General features: G+C 46.4%; 4 protein-coding genes across 4 annotated transcripts; 1 reads left to right on the top strand and 3 right to left on the bottom strand.

Annotated features, from left to right (window-relative positions):
* Positions 1-616: 616 nt before the first annotated feature.
* F5891DRAFT_434235 (UbiA prenyltransferase family) lies at positions 617-2,007 on the bottom strand. The gene is made up of 4 exons (XM_041371813.1): positions 1,754-2,007; positions 1,317-1,701; positions 936-1,261; positions 617-874 (listed from the first exon to the last, which is right to left on the bottom strand). The coding sequence occupies exons 1-4, from the start codon at positions 1,853-1,855 to the stop codon at positions 812-814; spliced, it is 876 nt and encodes a 291-aa protein (XP_041224587.1). The 5' UTR covers positions 1,856-2,007; the 3' UTR covers positions 617-811.
* Positions 2,008-4,605: 2,598 nt separating this feature from the next.
* Positions 4,606-5,913, bottom strand: F5891DRAFT_1041041 (uncharacterized protein). Its single transcript, XM_041362049.1, has 2 exons — positions 5,826-5,913; positions 4,606-5,758 (listed from the first exon to the last, which is right to left on the bottom strand). The coding sequence occupies exon 2, from the start codon at positions 5,682-5,684 to the stop codon at positions 4,818-4,820; it is 867 nt and encodes a 288-aa protein (XP_041224586.1). The 5' UTR covers positions 5,685-5,758; positions 5,826-5,913; the 3' UTR covers positions 4,606-4,817.
* Positions 5,914-5,993: 80 nt separating this feature from the next.
* F5891DRAFT_1041038 (uncharacterized protein) lies at positions 5,994-7,406 on the top strand. The gene is made up of 4 exons (XM_041362048.1): positions 5,994-6,210; positions 6,268-6,567; positions 6,662-6,883; positions 6,939-7,406. The coding sequence occupies exons 1-4, from the start codon at positions 6,124-6,126 to the stop codon at positions 7,056-7,058; spliced, it is 729 nt and encodes a 242-aa protein (XP_041224585.1). The 5' UTR covers positions 5,994-6,123; the 3' UTR covers positions 7,059-7,406.
* A 423-nt stretch (positions 7,407-7,829) lies between these two features.
* Positions 7,830-10,274, bottom strand: F5891DRAFT_1173924 (uncharacterized protein; the record flags this gene model as incomplete). The annotated part of the gene is made up of 9 exons (XM_041365640.1): positions 7,830-8,030; positions 8,090-8,271; positions 8,331-8,510; positions 8,570-8,719; positions 8,769-9,119; positions 9,185-9,481; positions 9,547-9,758; positions 9,802-9,999; positions 10,148-10,274. 9 exons carry the CDS (start codon positions 10,272-10,274, stop codon positions 7,949-7,951), a joined length of 1,779 nt encoding a protein of 592 aa, XP_041224584.1. The 3' UTR covers positions 7,830-7,948.
* Positions 10,275-10,883: the final 609 nt, after the last annotated feature.

Genomic DNA, 10,883 nt, shown 5'->3' with positions numbered 1-10,883 from the left:
TGATGACGCCGAGATCATTACATGATGGAGCCTGGCATCGGCGAGATAGGGAAGGCTGAGAGAGTCATTGAGGGATTTTCGTAAGCGGTGTCTTTTCTGAAGATTGTGTTATTGCTAAAGCGAATTGGTATCACATGGAGAAGATAGTTAGGCAAACTCACAGGAACCTAGTGCGCAATCAGTGCCAATCACACACCACAACTACGTCGCTCCACTATCCATCGGCGTGTGCTTGTACCCATAATGTAGGAATGGACGAGACCTCGAAAAATGGGTACAGGTACGCCCGGAAGGTCATTATGAATTTAAACTTCAAACAAGCATCTGAACTAGTTCTTCCGACATAAAGCTTCCGAAGGCAGAACGGCTAAGATTTTCTCGCTGGCTTGACATATGTAACTTATCTAGTCGTCCATCAGCAGTTTCGAATTGATGCAAAGACGGAGGAGCACCTTGCTCCCAGTGCAGCTCAAGTGGGTGAGGGAGTTTCATACAACTACAGAATCCTGAAAACATTTGCAAAAATCAACTCCAAGTACACGGCAAGTGGCATAACAACGCCGTTGTCGGTTTATGTATTCAGCTTTTGCATCGCTTAAATATTCTGATACATACTATAGCCACAAATGCTACATACTAGCTATCGAGCAAAGCAGATTATCATGCATGTAGAACGGATGGGCATAAATTGAGTATCATACCAGCAAGTGACATATCACGAATAGGTAGGATGTTTCGTGGATGCAGTCGAATAATAATTTTGTGAGCTATATACTAACTCCCCCCGCCATGGTCATGACGCAACGAGTCACTACCATGCCAATGCACGAAAACGCACAGTAGCTGGCAAAAGATGAACGCCCATTATCCATATCTGTAGAGAGAATTATCAATGCCAGATAACAGACAAGGAGATATGAATAGAAAATACAGACATTGTACAGGCGGTAGTTGGCCTGGTCACGAATCTCGTCGCGAAAGAGATAGTACCGAATGCCGACCCAAGCACTCATAGAAACAAAAAGAAGACTGGAGAAAGGCCCCAAACTCCAAACTGAGGCAAGCGCAAAAGAAGATAGCGGAAATGCACAAAACATATAGATACGAGATCCTTCGGGCGCTATGATCGGCAGAGTTCGTCGTCCTGACCTGCGATCACCATTGACATCGGCAAAATCCTGCGCATGGACTGTCAGAAGTATGACAAGCGCGCTGCAGGAAAGTGCTTTTATGCTCGTTCCATCGAGCCAAGATTCCCTTGCTAGAATATAGATCTCGTTAACGAAATATGATCCCTCAGATGAAAAATGGCCTACATAGAATCAACAAAGAACCAAGTTCAAGTGTTACATAACCTCCCACATTGCACAAATTCTTGAAAATGGGATGGTCACCGAGATGGATATCATCATGGACGATGATAAGCACAGCGAACACTGCGCTAGTTATGACGGCATTCAAGCTGAAAAGGGATGAAAGGCCCAAGCAGAACACCATGAGTGCCCAGCGCAATGCACGAGAATCCTTGGCGCTGATGCGCCCAGATGGTACAGGACGCCATGGTTTGTTCAAGACATCTTCATGGATAGAACAGGATTGGTTAGACACATTGAATTGAAAGAGATGGAACCACAGCCAGCAGAGAGCGTAAAATAGAGCTAGCACGTTGTGGTGAGGAGATACAACAATTGCAAATATCATCTACCGCAAAAAATCAGCATCGTGCAGTGATAGTTATCGCTGAAATAGATACCACAGGAAAAATTGTTGTCTTGAAGTCAGATCTCGTGAAAAGCCAAGCAGTCTCGAAGTGATGCAGAGCGCGGTGCAAAGTTGTTGCTGCGAAGTAAGACATGAGTGATTTGGAGTCTTTTGCTGTCCAGCATTATTATATAGTTCGAAAGGACGGCTAGACTGAATTCTCGTTTCCGGTCGTTTCGTTTCATATGAGCGGCGGCAAGCATGGATAACCCGGAGCTTGTCATCAGTGTCGTATTGCATGCTGTTTTTGCAGTTATACTCGCTTCGTTTGAAGTATTCATTTGGAAGGATATCACTCAGCCTGAGGTTATGATTGACCGCAAGTGAAATTCGGGTCCATTTAGCGGTGGCCCCAGAAGCTGTGCACGGGTGTCAGCCTCAATAGCCATACTGATGTTGTTTGTGGCGAATCTAGTCCAGAAGATAGGCTTACGAAAGGCACAGCGCGGAGCGAGATGGTGTTCAGATAGACGCTAGTTCGATTGTAACTGGGACATATAAATGAACATTTCGAGGTGTGCCGAGATGAGAAATGTTTTGTTATACAAATCGATGTACAAGCGCACTACTAAAGTTTTGTGAATAGGGTTTTTTCCATATCATTGATGGATCACTGCCAGATAGCTACAGTGGAGGATGACATACTCGGTGTATCCTGGGTCTTCAAGTGTCCGACTCGGAGTTCGGGCCAACGAGCAAAAAGGTTACATTGGTGAGGATCGTTAGCATCGGACATGAACAAAGTACCTCGTTTTGGGCTCGTGTGACGTTCAAACGTTCACGTTCAGTCCTTACGCAACCTGTTTGTATGTATTTGGTGAGTAGGCGGTGGCTTAAAGTTCTAGAGTTGATCGGAGGGTTTCTTATGCCGTCCATGGGGCCTTTTGATAGACACGAACTTTATATCCACAAGGTGATGCCGGAAAAACGACCATCACAAGTTTGGTTATCGTTCTTAAAAGACCTTACAAGGCAGGCCCCGTTATTGGTCCGAGTAGACCAAGCCACGGCTTTGGTTCGCGAAAATTGATCGGCCTGTCGATGACCGGTCTCGATCGAGGATGTCAACTCTGACTATGTTCGCGGTAGTGTTGCCGCCGGTGTGAGTTGGAATCAAGTTAACATCGACTCGACTCGGAAATTTACGCAACTCGTGGCAACTGCCCCATGCGGTGTAAACATCGAGTTGCACTGCGAGTTGGTGATTGACATATCGAGAAGACTTTCCCATAAGCTTCCCTGGTATCTTATCAATGTTACTGTAAGTCTCTATAATCTTGCCGACTGTAGCTCGAGTATTTCATGCAATCTTGAGCACTTCTCCGGTGCTTTACACCTCGCCGTTATACCTTGTCAATATGTCTGCCCTACTTACTTCGTCGGTCCATAAAAAATCAAAAAATTTCTACTTTTTTACACATGAGTTTTGTACTACCATGTACATGCCCATAAGTCTCGCACTCATTGTTTTCACACATGGCGCTAATCGTGATTAGGATGCGGAACGAGTATATCCACTCTCATACAAAGTCGCCCTCGACATCTTACCCATACAGGCTTCCTCCGTGCCGTGCGAGCGAGCCTTCTCATCAAGCGTTCACGATATTGTAGCCATGATGAGTCATGACTGTAGAAATATATAATTCTGTTTCTGCCAAATATAACTATTTATGCGCCAATAAATTTGACTTGCTAAACCAGAAAGAGATAGATCTGAGCCCGTTGATTGGTGGATTTAATTCCCGAACAACATCCGAACTCGCTAGTTGCACTGGTGTGTAACTCGATACAACTCGAATCGTTTACTTGTTCGAGTTCGCTAGCACCGCATCACACCGCGTCGACTTGCGGCAACACTAGTTCGCGGAAACTCCGCACAATGACTGTCTTTCAATTTGTCTAGATGCCTCTACCTCGTTTATTGGTACCTTTTTGTACTGTTAGTTGGGCGCAGGGTTGGAGTCTTCCTCCCTCCAGTATGCACCTGGTCACAGGCCAATCATCCTGCCAGGCTGAGGACGGATTTGTCCTTGTCCCTGCCTACACCCTAGGAAGGCCTTTATGATGTTTCTCTCCTCTTTCTTCGTTCCCTTACCACGCCAAAGCCTGGAAAGCACTGTTCCCGAATCCCGACCCACTTTGTCTCCTCCACTTCTCTGCTTTCAGCGTTTTGGGTCCGGAGGATCCTTCGTATAATCCGCCAGTAATCAAAAGATCTTTGGTGGGGGACCACACAAGCGACCTTCCCCAGCTGTCACTGAGATTGTTCCTAAAGGAAAGATCTTAGTCACAACTGGGGAAAACAGTAGTTGCCCACCTCCCGCATTAGCATACAATCATATTTCCGGCCTGTGAAAGCGCCAGCGCCCAAACGCTTTTACCCTCGCATCTTCATGGTTCCCCTGCAAGAAGTCTTGTGTCGCAGTTCCACTTGCACATTGTGCCGTTGAACGAATCATTCGATATTTTCGTGCTTGTCGACAAAATCCTAGATATGATTCTCGTCAAATTGGTGTCACAACCGTCAATGAAATTCTTGTTGCGCCGAGACGGCCCTTTCCCAAGGTTGGCTTCGCCGTGTGTTCATAGGTATCAGCTCGTCACAGTTCGATGTTTGTATGTTGTGACCGCGTCGATAAATATGGGCAACAATTCATTGGGGTTTACTGATATCTCGCTTGGTGTCAGATTGGGTCGTTTCTATATGTATTGCAGTCCGATATTTGTGGTCTTCATGATCATTCACCCGTACTAGCTCTGTGAACCTTATTATTCAAGGTCCACATCACGTAGTATCAACCGAGTTCCGGAACATCCTTACAGTCTGTCCTCGTGATTTAAGACTTCGTAGAATCAGTTGACCCACACTCGATTTTGGATCTATATAAGTTACTTCTGGCTAGATGTCATCTTAGAAGATTGATGCGCGATCTGGTCCGAGAATATCGATGTATGTAAGTCCCTCGAGTCCCTTTGACGATATCTTACGACAATATCCTACAGGCGCACATGTCATAAAGTACAACGATACTATATCCTGCTAGCCACCCTATGTCCTATGTGACCCTCGCTATGTGCTCTACAAAATCCAGACCCTCTTGCGAAATCCCCCCCTCCCATACTTCATCATACTCCTCCTCTCCAATATGCTGCATCACGGTCTCCGCATGATGCCCAGAAGAAAACGCGAGATAGCACAGCACTATCGACATCACATCAACTGTGTGACCCGCTGGTGCGACAACGAGTAGCTGGACATTGAAGCGTGGAGGGTGCTTTGGAACGAAGCGACTCGAATACGGCATGATTAGGGAAAGGTAGTCCCGTGCTGCAAGGAGCTGGGAGGCACTGAGCGCTGTGCAACCTCGAATTCTCCCCTCCGGCTGCCTCGGGCACTTGAGTGTTAGCTTCTGCACCTTCAAAGCACCTTCTATCATTTCCTCGCTCCTCGAGTCCGGTGCTGCAACATCTTCCACAGGCTCTATTTGCAGGACGTGGCTGAAAGGCACCCCAGCTTCCGCACAAAGTGTGTCTACTTCATGTGCGTCGGCTGATGCGACGTACAAACACTCTGTTATGTCTTGGAGGTGATAGCGCCTAGAAAAATATTCCAAAGGTGCGTCGTAGTGGATAAAATTATCCCACTCGCGATGCGCACTGCTTGGTGCCACCTGGGTGGTGGGTGTGTGACCTGTCATGGGACCATCGGTGAAATATTCGAATGTTGTTCGAACTGTGAGTCGAACAGAGCGGCGCTCTCGGAGTGGCCGATGTGTTTGAACAGGAGGATGGATATCCAGTGCGGGTGTCGAATCATTCGTTGACATTACTAGTACGATAATTGGAACGAGGTGAGGTGTATGAAATGTGATGGAAACCGTTTGGATGTTGTGCAGATTCACGATCAGGAGATGCTCGTGCATTTTATCCCTTGAGAGGTGTGGAAGCCGTGGCTCTCTGTCCACATCTCAAACATCAAAAAAGTGGGAACAATGACCTGTGCCTCGTGAGTACCACTGTACCAATCATGTGCGTGTTTGGAGGAAGTACGGCACCTGACGTACTGTGGATCTGAAGAAAGAGACTCGTACTATCGATACAAGTATACCATTGGTGCTTAGCAACTTGGCGGCAAGGTTAGGTGAATCAAACCGCCACTTCCGAGTCGTTCTTTGATCGATCAAAGCACATATAGTAATTTAGATTACATAATAAAATTATGACATTGGCACCTTCACATCCAGTGCGCCAATATCGAGTAATTATTAACACCAATTACTTCCTTGTAAATCTTGGGCACAACAGTGAGACACTCGCGAATAATCTGCTCTGCTAGTGGCACGCTTTGTCCTTTCAAAAACTATGGCTGTATCATCCTCATCCACGAAAGACTACGAGATATTCATGTCCACGGTCCAGAAGCCGCCCGAACCAGAGCAAAGCTTTGAGGTGCGCTACTACACTGATTACTCATCGCTCCTACTCAATGTACTACACCGTCATTAGGAGGTACGCGTGAAGGACTACGTCAAAGCATACACTGCGACCGGTCGACCACCAGTACCAGTCCCAGACGTACCAACTACCCCAAATGCTAGATATGCGCTCGGCTTGCCACCGGTATTTTCTCCCATTCCAATAGAATCGACTCCGAGCATCAGCCCTGCAAGCATTGTAGCAGAGAAGGCCATAACAAACACCAGTGATCTACCCGCCATCCAAGTATTTCAGGCGACCAAGACACCGATTGAAGGGCAATTCCAGAGCATCACAGCACAGCCTGCTTTTAGTTTTTTCTCCTATGAGGTATGTATCCACAATATCGCGCACCCGCGGCCTATTTTTCTTCACTGCTCCAGCCACCGACTCAGGAATGTTGACGACCGCCTATCGAATCCAGGAATTGCGGCTTTATGCATATCTTTCAGGGAACATCATGCCTCCGACCCCACTTCCGTCGGAGATCCCCTCTTTGGACAATGCGCCAACACAGGTCATCCATCCATTTTATGCCAGCGACTCAGCAGCAACTGCGTTCGCACGCCCCAGCATAGGCCCTGACGCTCCAGACGCCTACATGAGCATCACGGCGTCTCTCAAATTCAACAAACATTCGTTCGAGGTACATCTTCCTATTTTTGACGTATTTCGTGCGGATGCTCTCATCTCGACTTTAGGAACTACGGCTAGCATATCGTCTAGCTGGCAAGGAGCTTACCTCATTCGAAATTTCTACTCGTGGGTTGCTACAGTGGGAGACAAAAGATGGTTTTGGTAACCGCCTTCGCCCAGGGTAATTTTTTTGTATGGTAGATGTTTGGTTACACTTCGATTTCACTGCTAAGCCGCACGAAATTTCAATGCCCGATCAGTGTTTGGTTCGAGTATTGATCATTGTTTGTATCACTTGTATAGCGTATACCATCATCGTTTCGCGCTTCGTACTTGTACAACTTGTATCACAGAATATTGTTGTTCTGGGTAATGGTCGAGAAGTCTCATGTACACAACATGTATTCGAGTCAAATCGAGGTTTTTTGGGGGTGTATGTATCATTGAGTTTTCTTATACCGTGATTTCTTCAACATGTATAGATCCAAGAGAATTCGTCAACTGAGCACAAACACCAACTGACGCAACACGCCCTCCCCCACTCTTAGTATGAGCGCTTGTGTTCTTCAAGGAGTACCCTCAACTTTGTATGTGCCTGTCGAGTGGTCGAAAGTAAAGATTATAGGAGTAAAGTGATGGACCCTTGTACGTCTAAAAGTAAAAAGTAAGGAAAGTTTGTCGAAATTCGGGAACATATTACAAGGGAATAAACTAATGCTAGTAGAAAAAAATTAGTGGCCTGTAAGGGATAGTGACACACTAGTGGGAAACATCAAGGTCTACATCAGGGAAAACCTCCTTCACGAAATCAAGGTAATTTCAGAGAATTCCTCTGAATTCCGCTGAAATAAAAGTAAACGAGATTATTCAACTCCAGTCGAAATTCCTTTGAATTCCTTTGAAATCCTTTGAATTTGCTGATTGATTATCTTGAATTATCTTGAATTCAAACAATGTGAAGACACACGAACATCAAATATATTAGAATTAAACGAGAATATCACAACCGAAAGACGGCAAAAAGATCAGCAGACTCGAAAAAGCACCAGTATGTACAAATGACTCGGAAGGTTGATTAATCTTCACCCATTGCATCAAGATCAAGGTAATCACAAGCGGCGTCCAATGAACCAGCGGGCTCTGAGCTTTCTACTGCACTAATGTTGAATTAGTTAGAGTACACGACGATAACAAATAGCGCGTGAGCAAGACATACCTGACTGCCTTGTAGAGACGCGCCATCAGTACATGGTACTTCTTTCGACTACCGTTAAAGATGCGTGTGAGAGTCGCTTGGTGAGCGTTGTAAACACTGATGTGGAAGGAGGAATTGAATGATTTGACTTGTGCGCCTGAGGGTGGGTTCCCGCTGCTCCAATCCTTCAATATCGAGTAAATCTGCAGAGAACATTATGTAGTGAGCAAACAGAGTAAACATTATCAAGAGCGGCACCTACAAGCGTTGCAATCAAACACACCATAGCAACAGGTAGCTCGGGCTCGTTGTTTCCATCCAAGACCGAGACAAAATCGTCACAGGACTGGACACCAATTGAGTTCTCACCATCGAAAAAAGATAAACGGATGGAGTCAACCATAGACTCGTCACAAAACGGTTGGTCCCCAAGGACCTTACCCTGGGTGGTGGATAAGAATAAGATAAATGAAGAGATAGATAACGAAAAAATGAACAGACCTTGGCGTCGGTTGGGAAAATATACTTGTGACCCTTGATGAGGTCGTCTACCTCGTCACCGCAGCCTTTCTTGAGTCCAAAACGAGAGACCACAATTTGATGCGCGAGTTTCTTGAGATTAGTACGGAAGGAACTAAGCCGTCCCTCCGGCTTGTGAGGATGTCAGTGATGTCCAGTAACATACAAGAAGTGTACATACCACTCCAGCGAGAGCCACCGCATAATCAAAGTCATGCTTGATCCTCTTTGCTATCGCATATTCCTTATGCTTCCCGGCAGCATTATAAACTGCATCGAGAGCCATCTTGCGCTTCTGAGTGATGTTGGGAAATGCGTTGTCGAAGATAGAGGCTTTCTTGAGTTCAAAGACGGCAGTCTTCAACACCTGCTGAATCCGAGTATTCTGAGCCTTGAGGTTGATCGAGCTATCGGCTGAGTAGACTAGATCTGTGAATATAGGCCATGTAAAGGAGTGTTCAGACAACTCCTTATCGGCGGAGGCTGGCAGTGCCTCGTCTGTTAGCTGCCGCGACTCTGCGAATTTGGGCCTCTAGAAAACAGTATATTCATTAGTAAGACAGAGTGATGGGAGCGTAGTAGAGTAGAACACATCACCTCAATTTCTTGACGTGCTTCTGCTACTTTGCTCCTTTTCTTCTTCTTCTTCTTGCTTGGCTGTGGTTTCGAGTTGGTGAGTGATGAAGGCTCGCGGTAATCATAACTTGCCTTGGAACGTTGACTGTCACTGCGGTCACTGGCAGACTCCGTGTCTTTGTCAGCAAACTGCAACTCTGACTCAGACTCGTCAGAAACCCCGCTAGATGTCATCCGAACACTATTCGACAATGTTTTGCTGGTTTGCGATAGTGCGCTGGCAGATCTAGCTGCACGAGGAGGCATCATGTAGGGAATCTTAAATAAAAGGTGCGTCATTTTTTTCATCATTCTCAACTTTGGGTAGCTAAGTGACGACTCACCTCTTTAATCAGTTCCTTCTGGGAGGGTACTAAGTCCTCATCATCGTCTTCTGGAACCTCCGCATTATCGTCCGATTTGTCGGTGTCATGATCACTCTCTCCGTATTCACTGACAGAGTCGTTATCTTCGATTGACACTGCGACTGACTTTGGCAGCTTGCTGTTTTTCTTATCGCGGCCTTGACTTTGACCATGACCGTTGACTTGATCCGCTGTTGAGTATCTCTCATACTGATCTGTTAAGCAACTACTAACCATTGTCTAACTTTTCTGCAGGTGTCTTTCGCGCTAACTTGGCGGCTGGTACTGATTGTAGCGCAGTTACTGTGGGTGCGCGCTTACGAGTATTGGTCGTTGTCTCATTCTTTCGCGCTAACTTGGCGGCTGGTACTGATTGTAGCGCAGTTACTGTGGGTGCGCGCTTACGAGTATTGGTCGTTGTCTCATTCCAGACTGAAACAAGGTGTGTCAATGACTGCTTTCTCCAATTGCCTGTACTAACTTTTTCGCTCTAAGGCCTTTACTTTGGATGACCGCTGCAGTGGTTCTTGGTGATGACTGTGAGTCCATCGCATTTTTCTTGGCCTATGGATGTACTCACTCTCTTCTGTATTGCCGGTTTTTTTGCCAGTGGAATCTTGACTTGCCACCTGGGCCTTTCTTTGGGCGTTCCGCTTGTGGGCGGCTATATCTGACGGCGTTGAAGACAGATGGGGACTCGGAGGCATACTACTAGTAGTGTTTGCTTCAGCTGAAGTTGGGAAGGGAAAGGTTGAGACGGTTATGAAAACTTATTGGTGGCCACTCTCATTTTCAGGTCTGTTTTTTTACTGTGCTGTGCCAGCGCTAGGGTCGTTGGTTTTTTTTTCATCTAACGTGTGGTTACAGAAATGGCTAAAACAAGCAGAGCGTCTACTAGCAGAATTTCAAGCTGCAACCGTCAACTTGAATGGTGCTCCCTCTCCTCCCCTCTCAGGTTCAGCTCGCCGCATCATCAAAGAAGCTGAGGCACGTGTAGCCCATGCTGATGGACAGAGAGTCCAGGCAGAAGCATGTACTGCCAGGCAACAAATCCAACTCGGTTCACAGTGTGCCACCATCATTTTAGTACGTTTGTTTGTTGCCGTGCTGTCACCGTAATCTAACCTGTTCTGAAATATCAAGTAAATTCGTGTTGTGTGGCCGCGTCTTCGTACCCTTCCATGCTAAGGAAGGGAGCCTGTACCTTTTTGAAACAACCGCGTCTTCGTACCCTTCCATGCTAAGGAAGGGAGCCTATACCTTTTTGAAACAACCGCGTCTTTGGCCGCGTCTTCGTACCCTTCCATGCTAAGGAA

This window comes from Suillus fuscotomentosus (assembly GCF_016647785.1).
Source record: "Suillus fuscotomentosus strain FC203 chromosome Unknown F5891scaffold_35, whole genome shotgun sequence".
Taxonomy (NCBI): domain Eukaryota; kingdom Fungi; phylum Basidiomycota; class Agaricomycetes; order Boletales; family Suillaceae; genus Suillus; species Suillus fuscotomentosus.
Note: the sequence above shows the minus strand (reverse complement) of the source record. Positions and strands in the feature narration are given on the sequence as shown.